The sequence below is a fragment of the Cariama cristata genome, unplaced genomic scaffold (assembly GCF_000690535.1).
Source record: "Cariama cristata isolate BGI_N322 unplaced genomic scaffold, ASM69053v1 scaffold1380, whole genome shotgun sequence".
NCBI lineage: Eukaryota > Metazoa > Chordata > Aves > Cariamiformes > Cariamidae > Cariama > Cariama cristata.
The window spans coordinates 174,457-192,366 of NW_009592791.1; the positions used below are offsets into that span (position 1 = coordinate 174,457).

General features: G+C 41.1%; 1 protein-coding gene across 1 annotated transcript in view; it reads left to right on the top strand.

Moving 5' to 3' along the window:
* The window catches only part of TBXAS1 (thromboxane A synthase 1 (platelet)), a 228,274-nt gene that overhangs the window by 140,268 nt on the left and 70,096 nt on the right, over window positions 1–17,910 (top strand). Inside the window, exon 8 of the mRNA XM_009694752.1 lies at window positions 295–425. Within this exon, the coding sequence (XP_009693054.1) occupies window positions 295–425 (131 nt within the window). The remainder of the gene's footprint in view (window positions 1–294; window positions 426–17,910) is intronic.

Here is a 17,910-nt window from a genome sequence, read left to right on the forward strand (position 1 = left end):
TGGTGGCTCTGTGGCATCAAGAAGCTGAACTGAAATCCTGAGGTATTGAGGAAGCAAGCTTGGAAGGCATCTGTCTGGCAGAGGAGTCCTGGCCAACATAAAATTTCTAAAAGGAAATCCTTTACCAGCCTACGGAGGTGTAAGAAAAAGAGGCAGAGAGAAAGAGGAAAAAAGAGGATTCACGAAAGTAATACATCCCACTTGATGAGTTTTATCATATTAATGAAAGGGAGGGGGGATATTATATGCCTTTACAGTCTGATTTGGTGTTTTCTTCTTTAAAATCTCTTACAGTTTCTTTCCCATTCATAATGATCCCATTGCTCCGGATTTTACCAAGCAAGAAACAAAAGGAACTGAATGGATTTTTTATCCAAACTGTAAAAAATGCCATTGCCTTCAGACACCAACAAGATGCAGCTGAGGTAAGGCTATTTCTGTGATAAATATATGGATAAGCAAATGTTTTGAGGAAAAACTGGAAGTGGCATAAGCCTCAGTTGAAAAAGCAAACTCAGTCTGTTTGTACATTCAAAGCGATTTAGTGAAGATTTTATTCAGTTTTAGCTTTATGTACTATCAACCAGGCTTGGTGTTGATGCAGAATTGTTAACACATTACAAGAAAGATTGCTTCTCTTAGTATTTCTGTTCAAATAAGGATGCAGAAAATTTTACATCTGGGATGACTTTTCAACCCAGTTTCTAGACCCAGAAGGAAGGATTCACCATATAGAATTTTTTTCTCATCTTGAAGTCAGGTATTTTGTCTATGCTACTTTTCCTTAACGACCAGAGAAAAGGGAGCCCCCACTGAGTGTTTCAACCCAGTCATTACCTAAGAGCTGTGGCAGGTTTTATATAGTCCTGTGACAGTTCCTACTGCTTTTGAAAATGGAAAGAACCTGAACGTCTGGTGAAGAGCAGACACTTGGTATTGAGATGGGTAAAGAGAAAGGTAATAAATTCTACCTGATATATGCAAACTAATGGGTATGCACTATCAGCAAATTGTTTGTTACCCATGCATTTTTCCTTCTTCTGGATATAAGGCAGTTCTGGGTTTTTTTGTTTTGTTTTAATCACTGTTGTTTTATAAAGTATCTGAAGGCACATGCGTCTTTATGAAAGACTCTCTATTTTTGATATATGAAGCATTTGGAACATAGGCATGAGCTTCAGTTCTGTAATACAAAAGTTCTTCAAGTCTACTTGTCATTTTGGACCGTTCTTTACTGCAGACTGCACATAATATCCCTAAAAATAAGTTAACAACTTAATTATGGATATGTAGTGAGAAACAAAGAATATCAGTGAGAATTCAATGTTAAAGGTAACTAAGACAACTTTTGTGTAACAATTGGCATGAAACACACTACAAGATACACATTAAGAAACTGTTAATATTGAGATGTTAATATAAGAGATCTTTCTTACCATTTTGAGATGAAGAGCAATTCTGATGGGGTAACAGCACAGGTGAGAATGGATCCTCCCAACTTTTTGTCAGTTTAGTCTCACAGCTGTCACTTTTCAGGAAAAAATGGATTTTAGTTTATCCTACATTACATCCAGTACACATTTAAAAGTCAAATTGATTTTCAAAGATACTGCTGCTCTTTGCTATGTTTCATGTTCTGCTCTTTGACTTTTTCTACAGTGAAGTCTCACTTCTGTATTTGTTGTGCTTTATCACCACATGCTTCTTGTCTTTCCTCCAGCCCACTTTTATGAGTCTTTGCCCCCACTAGCCTTTAGGTCTTTGTCTCCATCCTCCTTTACATCCATAAGACTGTAAGCACCACTGACAGGCCACAAACAATTTGTGATTCATAAATATGGTTCCTGGCCCAGGCTGAGTGCTGGAGGAATATTTTGTAACAGGAATGGTGTATCTAAGCTTCTTGCAGACACCTCATTTCTAGTGCTCAGATCCAGTGTGAACTTTTAATGGCATACTGGTGTGGCTGTGTAGAGTTTTGAATCAAAGATTTATGCCGAAGGGGTCTGCATGAAAAGTCTATTCTGTGTACCTATTATAAAAGGATAAAAGGGACAATGAAACAATCTAACATGGATAAAAAGTAGCTAATGTATTAACTACTCTTAAAAAAATGCAATGTATTTCTGTGGCAGTGCCACTGAGAGCATCAGTCATGGGCTAAATCCTTCACTATACTAGAGATGGTCAGTCCCTCAAAGTAGACTTAGATAAAGGACAGCAGGTGGGTATGGTTAGGATAAAACACAAAGAAAAGCAAGATTGTTGTGACAAGAGCAGGAGGCAGCATTCTCTGCATATGCAGCCTCTTTGCAGGTTTTAGTTGTTGATGGAGCAGAGGTTTAAGGTTACATTGGAAGGGACGTTGGGAGGTGCTCTAAGAGATAACACATGGCAGTAGCTGTCCGGTATCAGGGCAGTGTGGAGGAAAGTACAAGGTCCATGTTTGCCTTGACAGTGTATGCACGAGTCCATGACTGGCTGTGGTCCCGCCTGCTCCTGAACTTTTGCCTAGTTTACAAAACTGGCATATGGGAACTATTTCAAACGCTGGGAGTTAGACACCTAGGACCAGATTTCTGAGAGCGCATGAAGTCTCCTTGGCAATTCAGGATCATTAGCACGTCTTTCAAAAGCAACTGGAAAGTTTATAGCTTTCTTTTTTCCCCTTTTTCACTGCCTGTCTTGTTACACACTCTTAGAATTTTGACTGGTTTAGGTTGGTGGCACACAAGTCTTGTTACAAGTATAGGCAACTTAATAATTTGCCAGGAACATAAAAATGGTATGTGAAACAGATCAAAATGCAGCTATGTCCAATTTAATGCAGAAGTGTAATCTGTAGAGATTAGGTGTCCCAGATAGCCCTGCATTTGAAAGACAATTATGTCCTGAGTCCTAGGTCTTGAATGATGAAATGTACCCACTGAAGTCAGTTGGAGTTTTGGCACTGATTTTTAATGAAGCCAAGATATAACCAGTAGCTACTGTCTCTTTGTGCTTATAATGGGAGCTATAAGCAAACTCCTACAGTCTCCCTGTGCTGCATTAGGCCAATGGGTGTTCCTTAGGTTGCCACATTGCTAGATGTTACATTGTGTGCATCTTTTACTCCTCATTGATTTTATCACTATTAAAAATGCTTTTGGGTTCTTTGGGGCAGGGGGGGAGGAGGAGGAAGGCAAAAAAAAAAAAAAAAAAAAAAAAAGAAAAAAAAGCCTTTGCAACAAACTGTAAAACAATGAAAAGCTCCACAAAAGTGATTCAGCTGAAGCTTGTCTTCCTCTCATCTGCAGCTAAAGTGAACAAAGAATAAAGAAAGGCCAAAAAACAATGTGACAAGCAAAGTCAGCCTGTTATCATCCCCGTTCTATCAGTAAATGAAACAATGCTTCTGAATGCCTAAGGATAATCCCATGGGCAGATAGTAATTTTACAGCCAGGTTTAGATCTAATAATACGCTTGCAGCTTATGTGAAATCTGTGATGTCACTTTCTCTCATCCCATCAGTTAGTGCTGCAGTTGTCATTTTAATTATATATTATCTTTCTGTGGTCAGTCAAATAATTTCAGTCTTGGATATTCCACTCATTTGGCTTATGTACAAAAACATTTAGTGGTCGTACTTTAGAAATTTTAATATAGTACATTTATTCATGGATTCAAATTATTGTAAAATGCTTTTCCCACTATTTACAGAAGAGCAAATTCACCCTGCTCAGAAGAAACAGCACAAATTTAATGCACCACTTAACACCTACTTTGAAGACTCCAGCAGGATTTAAGTGTTCAAATACCTTATCCTGATTATCTGCCCAAGTTTAAATTTTTCCCTGAGGCAAAATGTTTCCAGAAACAGGGCAGATAGACTGTTTGTGTACTTCAGTAAATGATAGTTTGATAGATTTTCATTTAATAATCTGATATGCAAATTATTATTCATGTAAGAGTTATTTTTCTATCATGTCATAGCTCAGTTCTTCACTTACCAGTCTATTTTAAATGATGATATCTAGATGAAGGAGTCTTTCATGGTGCTCAAAAATGAGACTCCTTTCTAAAACTGTGGGTTGAAACTACACCCCCTCAGCAGATGAAAGGCCAGAATTTCATTTGTAATCCATAGTAATAACAACAATTGGAATGTAATAATTTAAGGATACTGCAAAACATTATTTTTGGAAAATCACAACAGACCTGTGGGAAAATCCAGTTTTCAAAATACACGCCCTTAGCAAGGAGGACTGGAGAGTTCATAGAAGCTGCAATGCATTCTTGTGGCATCTCCTGATTTTTCCAGTCATGCTGTCTGCTGTGAATGCATAATTCAAGGTCACTGATCTATGCCAGGCAGGTAGTGACCTGATGATGTGTCTGATGATGATCAACTGTTTCTTGGTGGTCTCAAGCCGATTTGAAATGAGAGAGTGACAAAGCACAGAGAAGTATCACCGGAACTGTATTCATTGGCATCTCCATTGGCAATTTAGTCAATCTAGCTGGAGACCTATGAACTACCTGATTGCTTTAGGTGTAAGCGCAGAGCAGACAGAAGGAACAATAGGAGAGGAGTGTGAAGGTTGTGCTGCTGTGAACCACGCTGCCCGTGAGCCAGGTGGTGTAAAGCCACGAAGAAGCTGTACGGTGCTGTCAGTCCTGGTGATGATCTGACCTCCTCTGAATTGGTACGGCCCTGGGTTGCTCTGTACTCTACTGTGCTAGGTCAAGATCAAAAGAGGTTGTCCTCTGGTCAGCAATTGCCAGTAAACAGCTGCAACCCCCTCCAGTTTTCCCCACTTCCCATCCTCATTCCTGGCCAATCCTTTCCCTGATCCCAGGTAGGTAGAGTCTGTGGCTCTGCTGCCCCGGGCTGCCTGTACACCTGGGCAGGCACGAGTGATTCCTGGTGAGTGGAGATCCTTTGGTTTTCCAGCATCAGCCATGGGAGCCTAAAAAGGTCAGGAAACTGAATTTTGAGGAAGTCTGAAACTACAGTATTTAAATACTTGCAAAGGGGAGAGAACTACCCTTTCACTACGGACTAGCAATAGAAATGTGCTGTAAATAAGTGGTATCTTTTAATATCTTTCTGGGAAAAGATGGCCTGGTTACAACTTTAATCTCTGGAACACTGATTCCCAAGGAAAAATGTACAATGAGCTCCCCTAAATGCTTTACCTAAGGGGAAGAGGGACATGTGTGTGTGTACCTGCATTCTGGAGGATAAGGGACAATCTGAAAACCTAATTACTGTGGCACTCTGTTCTTTTCTCTTGCTTCCACAGCAGTTCCCTGGAGTTTTTCCTTTTCATGAACTAATGAACTATTTTATTCAAGAGCTGCTTGAAATGAGTTGAGCAGAGGTAATCCTCCTGAAAAAGTCTGATCCTCTCCTTGTCAAGGGAAAACTATACAATTACTAAGAAAACTTAGTTAAAAATTTGCTAAATACTATGTACATTCCAGGAGCTACGTGTGTGTTTGAACTGTGGAAATGCAGTACAGATGTTAAAAAGTAAATATTTTTCTAAGGAAACAGCAGATGGGAGGATTAGACACCTTCTAATAGTGTGTGGTTTTCTTGCCTTTGTAGAAAACCAAGCAAAACTTGTTTATATTTGAAAGAAGGTGGTGTCCATTTAAGGATACATGCTATATGGTAATAATAAATAATCCATTTTTACTGATTAATAAAATCAGTAAAACAAAGGATCATCTGGTCCTTTTGTTTTTCTAAGTCTGTGGGAGGGATGCTGTGATTCTGTTCCGCTGGGCTGTTCTCACGGTTTGATCATGTCATTATCCACTACCTTTGTCAGGAGGAAATGTGAAGTGGGCTTTCTAGAAAGGTAAATGTGTGTCTTAAAGACATAGAGGGAATTTGTGCTTAATATGGGGTTTGAACCCAAATCTCAAACCTGTATCTCTGCTGTTTTAAGCAGAAGGGTATTATTCCTCTAGAATATGTTAAAAACCTTTTGAACATTAAATCTGATGTCTGTGCTTGTAATTCTAAGTGACTCTAAGAGGAAAAAAAGTGGCATTATGTTAAAAGGCATTTTACTTATTCACCTTCTTTTAAAAATCAAGCCATTTATTGCTTGCTTTTAAAATTGCGTTCCTTCCTTCCCACATTTGAAGAAAAATCCTTCTTTTCTTTTTTTTTTTTTCTTTCTTAAAGATGTAATGAGTTTTATAACTTCCTCAGGATTTCTTAAGTGGGCATTTAAACATAGCAAGGCCTCAAAACCTCAAATGGAGATGAACTTAAAATCCCTATTACTTTTGGTCATCAGTCGAAATTTCTTGATCAGTCTGTTGTTATCTTTCTGAGGATGAATTGCAGGCCTATGAAATGTGATCTTTTGGTTTCAGGCCTGGGCTGAAGTGTCTGGCTGAGGTTCTTTCATCATGAAATGCAGTTCTGCAGTGTGTCTGCTCAAAAGAGATCAAGGACAGAATAAGTAACGAGAGCGGTGACTTTCTCACCTCCCTGAGGCGTGTTGATGGGGAAGCAGGAAGAGTTTTGCATTGCTGCTGCATCTGTCCCAGTTCTGCAGCCCAGCACACCTGCGAGCCCAGCGCTTTATGAGCACTGCAGTCACAAGAAGATAGCAAATGTCTGCTTGGTTACAAACACATAAGCACCTACCAGGTCTGCTTGCTATCTCTCACTATTTGCTCTTATCGCACCATTTCTACTGCCTCCTTCGTTATGGATCAGAGTACTTTACGGATCCTAGACAAGGAACAGGCAGATGGTATTGTGTATATATTATCTGCCCCACTCCAACAAACCCTGTTGCAACCGTAACACTATAATCTTGACATCTGAGACTCTGTCTCCAATACCTCCATTTCTTCCCACTTCCTTTTAGTCTTTTTCAGCCACTGCGTTGTGTCTTCATTTCTTCTTCAAGAGATGACAGGAGTGGTGTCCCTATCTCATATTTCACATGTCCCATCTCAGCTACAGTCTGGGGTTCAAAGTGCTGTCATGTACGTGAGCCATCTCATTGACTTCTTGGAGCACTGCTCACATGCTTCAGTTTGCAAGAACATAGACTTGTACCAAAGGACAGAAATGAAATCAAAGCACCAGGGTGTTCATAGTGATTAGGCTGGTGAAGTTTTTGCGTATCCAGAGTTGCCAAGAATGATCTTGCAGACAGTACTGGGAAAATATGAGTATATGTGGTGGAGCTCCTTCAGATGGCCTTCAAAAAATAGTAACTTTGCTCCTTTCTGGGCAGAACAGGGAAGGTTCAGATGTTCCCTGTAGCAGCATTAATCCACAGGAAGTCATTAGGCTAACAGGATGCCTTCAGAGTTACAGGGAGGAAGGACTTAAATGCTTCTGTCAATAAGGTTTGCGTGCATTTTCCTCCTGTTTTCATCAGCTGATATGGGAAGTGAAGATGGACATTTGGCTTTGCTGATCTACAGCATATAAGAAACATCTTTTAATTGAGAAGGGTGGGATTCTTAGTGTTGAAGAAAGACTTTTTCATCCAGAGTAAAAATAAAGAAACCCACATGCTCAGTTGTTGTTAATGTCAAGGGTTTTAGTGATTTTTTAAAATTGTATTTATATGGTAAAATCAGTCACTTAAAATACTGTTTATCAAAATTCCAGGCCAAAAGATAGCTTAAGGAGTCTTTCAAATAATGTTTGCAGTAAAATTTCTCTGAAAAACTGCAGGAGGAAAGAACCGAAAGACAAGCCTGTCTTTTTCAAAGAAACCGTGCCATAGTTGAAGGGGAAATCAAAAGTCTTTTTTTTTTTTTTTCTTTTCTTTGGCCAGCCCTACTTACATCTCCTTCTCAGTACTGGTTGTTGTGGCTATACCCTGTTTTTCCTGTTCTTGATACTGAAGGGGAGGGAGTGGTCACAGCTCTGTTTTATGTGTCCATAAAAATAAAAAGAGCAAGAGCTCATTGTGCTTTGAAGGTGGGATCCAGCAAACACTGATCTGTGTCACTGGGCTTTGCAGTGGCTTGACCAGCACAGGCAAAAAGCGGAGGATGAGGAAGACAAAAAAAAGGTGGCTGTTCCTTATAAAGGCCTGGGTCTCTTGCTTCTCCTCTGCAACCTAGACCTGGCCCACCCCATAATGAATTTTTTGCTTTACCCTCCCTTATGATGCAAGGGGACACTGTGCTTCTTAAGCAGAAAGAAGCTCAAATGTTGAATATCCTGTTTATGCCTGTGTTAACTCCCTGTAGGCAATAATGTCAGTGCTGGCCACTTGTCCCAGCCTGATCCTGTGCTAGCAATGAGTATTCACAGCATGCATTTCAATGTCTGATTAAATCTTTCTGAAAGGCCATCTGTTTGAGGAGGATGTGGCATAGGCACTAATACTTTTTATACCTAGTACTCAATACTGCTGTTTCATGACCTTAGACATAAAGTTTGTCCCCTGGTTAGTTAGCATCTCTCCTGATACTCTGATCAGAGAAAATAATTGGATCAAGGCTGTTGCAACTTGTTGGGTCACTGTGTGTCTTTGGGGAAATAATCCTGGGTGTTGGGTCACAGGAGTTACACATACCCAGTGAGACTTTGCTGTGTCCAGGGCTGAGAAAAAGGTATCTCTTTTCTGGGAAGGATGTAAAGCATCTCCAGCTGCCTTTCTTTTATAGCACTTGGGACAGAATCTGATATAGTCATGTATCTGTTGATACATGCCAAATCAGTAAGTAATCTGGCCTTTCTGCTGCATATTCTCATCTGTGCAAAATATTCAGCCTAAAGCAGTATTACATCTGTCTTTCAGGGTCATTTTCCTATAGGCTTGGAAGCACAGTTTCCCTTTGCAATTCCCTTACCGTGAAGTAAATCTTCTCCAATGTGTCTTTCCCCACCTCCTGTCGTTTGCTTTCCTTCATGGTACGATCTCAGTATTCATCCCTTTGGCTGAAAGGCAAAAATGTCACCCTGAAGTTGTACACATTTCCTTTATTTTGTAACTTCTCTCTCTTACAGTTCCTCATATCTTCTGTACATTACCCTTGCGGTCTGTCCCTCCTAAGTTTCTCAGCAGATCCTACTTTAGGTCACTGAAAGCCCTTCCTTTTTCCTGCTTAATCTGTGATCTGGTCTTCAACTGAGGTGTGGGATTTTCAAATCAGCAAAAAAAGGGAATCTTGCCATAAAATGAAATCATCTGGAGATTAATTTTCTGCATAACAGGGTGATGGTCTTTAATGCCAAGGTGGGATAAAAGATCTAATCTTCATTTACGTGGCTTTTTTTTTTTTTTTTTTTTACTTTTGATCTAAATCTGCAAAGGATCTGTTGACTGAAGCTGGGAATTTTATGTATTTATTTTACCTTGCAGTTCAGAGCAATGGAACGTTTGGGTACTTCCCCTCTACAGACTTTCTTCTGACATACGTAACTAGAGCGTAGCATCTAAATTCTTAATTTAGAAAAAAATCACAGATTTACTGACCTAATTGCAATAACAGAGCTTTCCCTTTCTCTGTCAATTTTAACATTTTCACTTTTGTCTTTCATATTTCATCTTTTTTTTTTTTTTCTTTTATCTGTTATTGGTTCACCATTGTTCCTCCCTGAGTCACTCCCAGAACTAGGAGGGGGGTTGCAGCACTGGTGGTATTAGTGGGTGATCTTTGAATTTGTCTCTGTTAGTCTCTCTGTGTCTCTATTTGCCTACAGTGACCTCTCACAGCCCCACGCACTGCCTTCTTTTTGCAATATGCTATGACCTTTTCTGAAGTGGTTATGAAAAAGCTGTTCCATGATCTTTCATTCTGGTTCAACCATCTTATCCATCTGTTGGCATGTTTTGATCTCTGGAGGTTTTTCCCTTGATTTATCTCAACTGTTGGTATCTACTTTGTGCTCCTTTGGTATTTCTCCCTTTTCTCTTGTGTCTACTTACCTTAGCAGATCCATACTGCTACATATAAGAGACACCGACAGCCCATCTTGCCGACAGGAGAGCTGTTTATCTGGTGAACATTTGGATGCCAAGTGCATGAAGTTGCTTTTCCTTTGAACCCCGTGGCAAGTCAGTCTGACCATCTCAATGCACAAAGGTGACAAACTTTGTTTGCTGGGGCAATTCTCTTCTTGCCACCATGACCAGCCTGCCCCGGGGGCTGCCTCTCCCCCTGCCCCCAGCCTGCTGGAGACAGCAGAGCTAGACACCTTCGCTAGATCCCATCCACTCATGACCATATCTGGATTTTGAGGATAATTTAACATTAGAGTTACTTATTATGGAAAATGACAGATTGTCTGTCACTGGAAACCTTGAGGCGAGGCTTGCTAAAATGTGCCCTCGATGTCGGCTGGCTGCGAGGCAGGAATCCCTGCGTGGTGTTCCTCCGTCTGCCTTTTGCTAAAGAGCAGCCTGAATGATTGGAGCGATTCCTATCCCTCCCCAAAAATCCATCTTAGGAAATCCTGGATCCGCAGCATTCAATGGCAGCCTTGCCCTGGCTTCATAGCCTGTGACTGTGCAGAGCTTTCTCCACTTTCTTCGCAGCAACTACCCTTCATTTTTCCCTCCCGCAGGGATAAGCAAGCTATATCTAAGAGAGACAGAGACCAGAGGGGAGCTGAGCACCTCCTTTCTCTCTTCAACAGAAATGTACACTTTTTAATAATGTAATCTCAATTAAAAACATACCAATTAAAATGGGCTTTTTAGTAGGTCTCTGGGGAGAGCGAACCATAATTCATATTAAAATGTAAAGCTTCAGAAGCAGGGAGAGCTAGGTACCTTGCAAGTGCCCAAATATTCAGTGATTTTAATTACAATGGAAACTTGATAAATCGCTTTGTGCCACAATCCATTATTAACAGCTTAATGAATATCACTGCCGCCTGTTTCAAACTGCTCCACGGTGAAAATTGTTGTCAGTATTTCAGTTGGTCCACAGTGAAAATTGTTGTCAGTATTTCAGTTGTGAGCTCTGATTTTTACCACGTTTGCAACTTGGCCTGTTAAAATGGGGAGGAGAGTGAAAGTCTGCAGGGTTGGCTTTGGGTCTGGGTAAATTCTACTGGCTTACAGCATCCCGAGAGAGAGACAGGAGGAAAGATGGAGCTTTTGTGTTTCACCAGTATTGGGACTGACCAGGGGTTAAATCTGTTCCTTGCATAGTTTAAGAGCAATGTCACAGCTGTTCTTTGGGCATGCAAAGGGCCCTTATGCCAGCTGAGGGGTGACCACAGCACGGGGCTACCTTTAGACATGCTGTTTTTCTGCACAGTACCCGTTAGGCTGGAGGACTGTTTGGGGTGTCTGCTCAGGAGTAAAGGGAAGCAATAGTGTAATAGCCCAAGATCACGCATGCTGATGAGCTTATTCTGGAGTGAGCAAAGTACAAGTTGGTTCAAATTTTCCAAGTTTTAGCTAGCAAAAAGGTGATTTGAGGTATGGAATTAGGCAAGTCCTTTTGGAGCACTGAAATGTAAACAGTGATTGTGCTCAACTTCGAACAGGGATGAAACATTAATTTTTTCTCGACAGTTACTATGGCTGTAATTGTGTTAATGTTAAGATGCTATATGTTTAGATGTATATTTACAGTAAACTGGTACCTTTCCTCCTCTTCTCAAAGCAGCTTAATATCATAGAATCATTATGGCTGGAAGAGACCTCAAAGATCATCAAGTCCAACCATATACCCAATGCCACCATGCCCTCTAAACCCACGAAACCATGTCTTGAAGCACCACATCTGAACGTTTTTTGAACATCTCCAGGGATGGTGAGTCCACCACCTCCCTGGGGAGCTCTTTCTAATGCTTAAGAACTCTAACAGTGAAGAAGTTCTTCCTAATATCCAACCTGAACCTCCCCTGGCGCAACTTGAGACTGTTTCCTCTTGTCCTATCACTAGTTACTGGTGAGAGGAGAAGAGACCAACCCCTGCCTCGCTACAGCCTCCTTTCAGGCTGTCTCGCCTCAGCCTCCTCTTCTCCAGGCTGAACAACCCCAGCACCCTCAGCCACTCCCCATCAGACTTGTTCTCCAGGCCCTTTACCAGCTTTGTTGCCCTTCTCTGGACACGCTCCAGCAGCTCAATGTCCTTCTTGTAGTGAGGTGCCCAGAACTGGACACAGTATTCGAGGTGCGACCTCACCAGTGTGGAGTACAAAGGGACGATCACTTCCCTAGTCCTGCTGGCCACGCTACTGCTGATACAGGCCAGGATGCTGTTGGCCTTCTTGGCCACCTGAGCACACTACTGGCTCATGTTCAGCCAGCTAAACATTTCAAGGATAAAGGTTATTATTAGGAACATTGTTATTTTAGATGCTAATAGCAGGTATAGTGGACTTAGAGTTGTGCCCCAATGAAGTGTTAAACCATAGGGATTTAAATAGCTATGGTCTGGCTTCTCTGAGATTTATTATTTGTTGTGGGTGTTCTGTTTTTACTTTTCACTTGATTGTGTGGTCTGACCGGAGGGTCATAATCCCTAAAGTGGGGTTACTGACAGGTGTTTGACAAGATCTTGACAAGATCTGAGTGAGATGCAAGGTAGATCTCAGGACAGAAATGACTGGGAACTGCTCTTCTGATTCAGAGAAGTCGTAAGTGCCTATATGGGATAAACATGATTTGTCTGACTGTAATTAATGACTTGGGTTTTGCTATTATTATTCTGATTATGTTTTTCTGGAAAACAACAAAAGCATATTTATTTTTGCTATCTCAGAAATGGCAGCATTACTCATAATGATGTTAACTTACACCCTGCCAATTACACAGAGCTCTCCTGGTTCATTATATCAATAATTACACATAGGATTATTTTTTTTTTTCTTATGAAAAAACTTTCATTGACAGCGGAGTAATGATGCCTGTAAGTTGTTTAAGTATTGCTCAGTCAGGGATATGTAAGATGTGGGAGGTGTCCTCATATTTTTGGGGAGAAAGACAGCTGGTATTCTGGCATGCTGTTAATATTCATGTGTTTCTGAAGTTGTATTTTTTTTAGTTTAGTAGACTTTCGGAAGCATTCCAGACCACAGGGCTGCCTGACTGTCATTGTTCATGCATCCCTGTACTGGCAGAGGACAAAGTGACATAAAATATACAAAATACCGTCTAATTTTTTCTTTTGTTCTTTAATTCATGCACATATGCTTCTTCTGTGTGTTTATCAGTGTGGACAAAGTGCCTATATTTGCAAGATAATAGCTGTGTAAATATTAGAAAGTCGTATTGAAACTCTGTGAAGGAAAGGAAAGCAGGAGGAGAATCCTTCCTGCTACGGAGGAGCCATCTATTGGATAAAACCCATAACTGAACCCAGCATCCATGAAACTGCGGAGGATAACACAATTTGTTACTGGTCACCAGATAGCTGAAAATAAACTTTTCCTTCCCAATGCTGCTTTCACCCACTGCGTTAGAAACCTGTACCCCTTCATGCACACAAGTGGAGAGTCAGGCATAGAGGCGATTTATCTGCTATAGGTAAAAGCCAGTTTAATATAGCCAAAGATCCAGGATAAATCCTAATGTAGGGTGCAGGTGTGATCATGAATGGATAACCCAGCATTAGGATTGCCCGCCAACAGTGGAGAGCAGTTGCTCAGAGAAGTAATAGAAAAGACAAGTGTTTTTTCCATATTGTTAATAAAGAACATAAATAACATTAAATGTACTTTTTTGTAACAGTACATGTCATTTATATTGGTCTCACAGCCATAATTACTTTAGTTTAAAAAAAAAAAATTTTAGTTACCCAGAATTACTTAAGCCCATCACGAAAGCGAATAGCGAGGTGTTCCTTCCCCCAAAACATAAGCAATCTATATGTAATGTGATGCAGAAAGAGAGGATCTTAAACAAAGTGTGGGGAGAGGTGAAGGAGGACAGGATGTGAACAGTAAATTCCCACGATGGCCCCGAAACGTCCTGATGGCTCTTCGAAGTGAGCGGTGGGGCTTTGCAAGCATGTTAAAGAGAGCATATGTAGCAGGAAGAACAAAGGATAAAGAAGCAATAATGATGAGGTTGCTGTGCATTTTCTTGGATGTCAGACAACTGCTAAAATCAGAACTGACTGTTAATCAGGAATTAAATTTAAGCAAATCTGTGGGAAACAGAAAAGGAACAGAGGGCTGCCTGCAACAGCAACCTTTAGTCAGCAATTTGAGTCAGGAGAGGGTCAAACTTCTGGGTGTCAGACACTTAGCCTGAAACACTCCCTTCCTGCATCCTCCCTTCCTCCTGCAAATAGTGGAGGGGAGGAGTGTCGGATGGTTTACTGGGAGGCCAGATAAGCTTTGGGAGAGGATGCGTGCATAGAGTGTGCAGCAGGGTGGTCAGCTGGCTGCTGATTTGAGAGTCGGTGCCTGTTCCACACACTGGCGTGCATGGCGGGGCCCAGCCCAAGCTGTTCATCTTCCCCAGCACCCAGTTATTTCTTCTCTTGCTGTATTTGCCCACTGTGTATTCTGATCACCTCACTCCTCCACCTCCAAGCAGCAAAACATGTGTGGGGCAGGAGAAGCTCAGCTACTGCACACACAAATCCAATATTTATTGTTTGTACTCTGATAATGCCTGGAGTCATTATCAGAGTGTTGTTATCCTAAATGTTTTGCAAATACAAAAGAAGGAGCTGTGGTGGTTATACTGTTGTGCTGTGCTCTAAGCTGAGGCTGCCAGCCCAACGCGGCAGAGATGCCAACCAGCTGCCACAAAGTGCACGACACTTGTTTGCTATTAGACTGAATTTAATGGAGAAACTTAGTGCTTCTCTTAGACACCCAGCTCGTTCTGCTCAGCCTGGTATCGGAAGGAAAATCCCCAGAGTCGGAGACAACGGTCGGTTCATTAGGGGTGTAAATGAACCAGGCTGTGAGCAGTCCCTTGGTTTTACACTGAAGAACTACTGGAAGGGTTTCCAGCTCTCTAGGCAAGCCACAGGTTTCTCTGTGGTGCCATATAATTAATGAAACAATCAAATAGGTGTGTGCCTTATTTTCTCTCTCCCATAATTGTAGTATCTCTTCATCCTACATATCACTTCAGCCAAGTTAGGCCTCTGGATAGGATCTTTGCAGCTCACAGGCAACAGGTCCACATGCTTGAGTTTAAAGACAGCCTCCTTCTACAAGAGCAGTAAAGAGCTATGTTAAGCTTGTCTCAACTAGAAACAATTCTTTGCTGTCTTTCCATTCACTAACAATTAGATCTGAAATTCAGATTGTTTTCATCCCTGGACCGTGTGGGAACATCTCGAGGAGGAGGCTGTTGTCTTTCAAGATATGAGCCCTCTAGAGCCGCATGCACCAGTTTAAGCCAAAGGGAAATGATTCTCTAACAAAATCTTGTTTTTAAAAATTCCCCTCAGCTTTATTTTCAGGTCGAATTAGGCTTGCTCATGCCTCTGTATGTTACTAATGCTCTTACTTTAACTCTGCATTTTAAAGGTCAGAAAAGTACATTTTTGAGGAAGAAACCAGCAGTACCTGACCACTCTTTTCCCTCACCTCATGAATGGGGGCACTACCACGTGAAAATAGTTTTGCATTTTTCAGCAGTATGAATTTTCTGTTATCAGCATGCTTTGTTAAAGACCTACTGAAGTAATATACAGACACACACATATACAGGTTGTGGAGGCTCAGACATTATGGGTGTAGCTGGGTGAAATCTAATGATCTGCAATATTTGCAGTGACTCACTGGAGGAGGGGAAACCTCTCCAGTGATGAAAATGGTTCAGTGCTGGGGTGGACTGCCTGGGGAGGCTGTGGGAAGCTGGAGCTTGGCTGGGTTTTTAAGAACAGGTTAGACAAACAGCTGTCAGTGTTGGTTTGGCTGATGCTGCCTCGTGGCAAGGGGATAGAGTAGATAACTTGCTGAGTTCCTTTCAGGCCTTTTTCCCCCATGTGATGGTGCTTTTGCCTTAAACTCTTTGAGTCTGTGTAAATCTGTTTTCATCCTAGGTTTTAAAGGGTTTTCCGAGATCATCATTAGCTTTTCCTCACAGGGTTTTATAAGATTTGATGCATGTTGTACCGATTTTACAGATGGAGAAGCTGCACCAGTTAGAACTGTGTTTTAAAGGCAAAAAAGGGAATGCAACTTTAAGCATCTCAGCTTCTGTGGAGGTCAGTGCTTTAACCAGTAATTCATATCATCCACTCTGGAGATTTAGTGGCAAACTCAGCCAATGAAATCCATGTCATACTTGAATTTACACTTAGTCTTGTTTTTTTATTTTTATTTTTGAAAAGAACATTGGTCACATACAGAAGATATCTTTTGTTACCATGTCTAATACTTTCCATGCTCAGGTGCTTTCAGCAATTTCCTGATGTACCTGCCCCTTCTGGGCTGGCTCTGCATTTCACGCATTTTTGCAACGTTATTGCAGGGATGCTTCTTTTTTCTTTCAGGTAGAAAGCAAAGGCATCGCTGTGGCTTCTGACATCAAATGCGGTGTCATTGAATACTCACAGTGGTCCCTCATTGCTGTGAGCTACTGCCAGAAATTTGCATAGAGTTTTTGTGATGATAATATATGAAAATACCAGAACAACTCAAAATTTACACAAAATCTTCTCAATCTGGGTTTCACTAAAAACATTAAGATCAGGTCAGGCTGGCAAAAGGCTGCTCCACTTTTCTAGTGGGCACTCAATGATTTTTTTTTTTTTTCTTTAAATTTACTCAGGTTTTTAATGCAAGTTATATTGCTTTGTAAGACATGCCTGCCCTCAGACATTCAGCCCGTTTACAATACAAACTTTACAGTGGTTTCACCAGCTGATGTTAACAAACGCAAACAAAAGAGTTTTTCTGCCAGACTGAAAGCCTTCCAGCCGCTCTCAAACAACGGCCATACCCTGTCGTTCGGCAGACTCCAGGTCCTTCCAGAGCTGAGTGTCACCCGTGACAGCACCATGCCCTCAACCTTCAGACACACAAATTTGAGGGCTGTCAGCTCTGGCCTCCCAGTTAATTCCAGCTTCTGGGTTCAAGCACAAGGCAAAAGGACAATCTCTCTGAAATGTTTTGGGACTGTATGTATTGGCAGAGAGACCGGCTTTTTTATGATTTCACTGAGAAAACAAATGAAACCTGCAAGTGTTGAGGAGAGCTTGAATTTGATCCATTCAAAGAAGTTTGGCAAAATTATAGTTTTCGTGGGACTGCATTTTGTGCTCTTTTTCAGTAGGACCTGCGTAGCTACCGCAGTACTTTACTGATAACTTCAAGGTGGCACAAGTTTATCTCTCCTAAAAAGGTGGTTGCTAAATCAAACTTACAAAAAGTGACCTGGATATAAACTAATACAGCAGTGTTTGTACAAGTTTGTAGGAAACTGAAATAATATGAGATGTGATCTTTCTATCTGTTAGATAAGGATTCTGAAGCTTAGCTTCTGCTTTTTTGAGCTGCCATCAGAGCATTTGAAAAAGGCGAGGAGGTCTGCACAGTTTATTGTGAGTGGTATTATATTAGCAGCTTCATATTTGTATGACTTTTGAACCACAGCAAGTGCTTTACAGAATACCAACTGATTATGTCATCTTGATTCCTTGATTCATCCCTAAGGTGCTTTTCGTAGTTCTGGACACTTTTGAACTCCAAATGGGGAGTTGAACTATCAGTGGTGTAAAATTTGAGTACGGTTTGCAAAAAGCACAAGTAAAATCACAGCATTAAGAACAAAAATTCCATACATTTGGTAGCTCTCCTTAAGTAATTTTTGACTTCACCTTGCAGAGAGGTTGAATGGCTCAATCTCTCTACCAAAAGCATGACCCAAGGGGTCCCCTGGATCCCCAAAGCAGCGATGAATTTGCCAAAAGGTCAGCTGGTATGTCAGTCTTGGACATGAAAACACAGTTCCTTGTTTAGGATGGAAAGAGCTAGAGACATCCCCTGCGCCCTC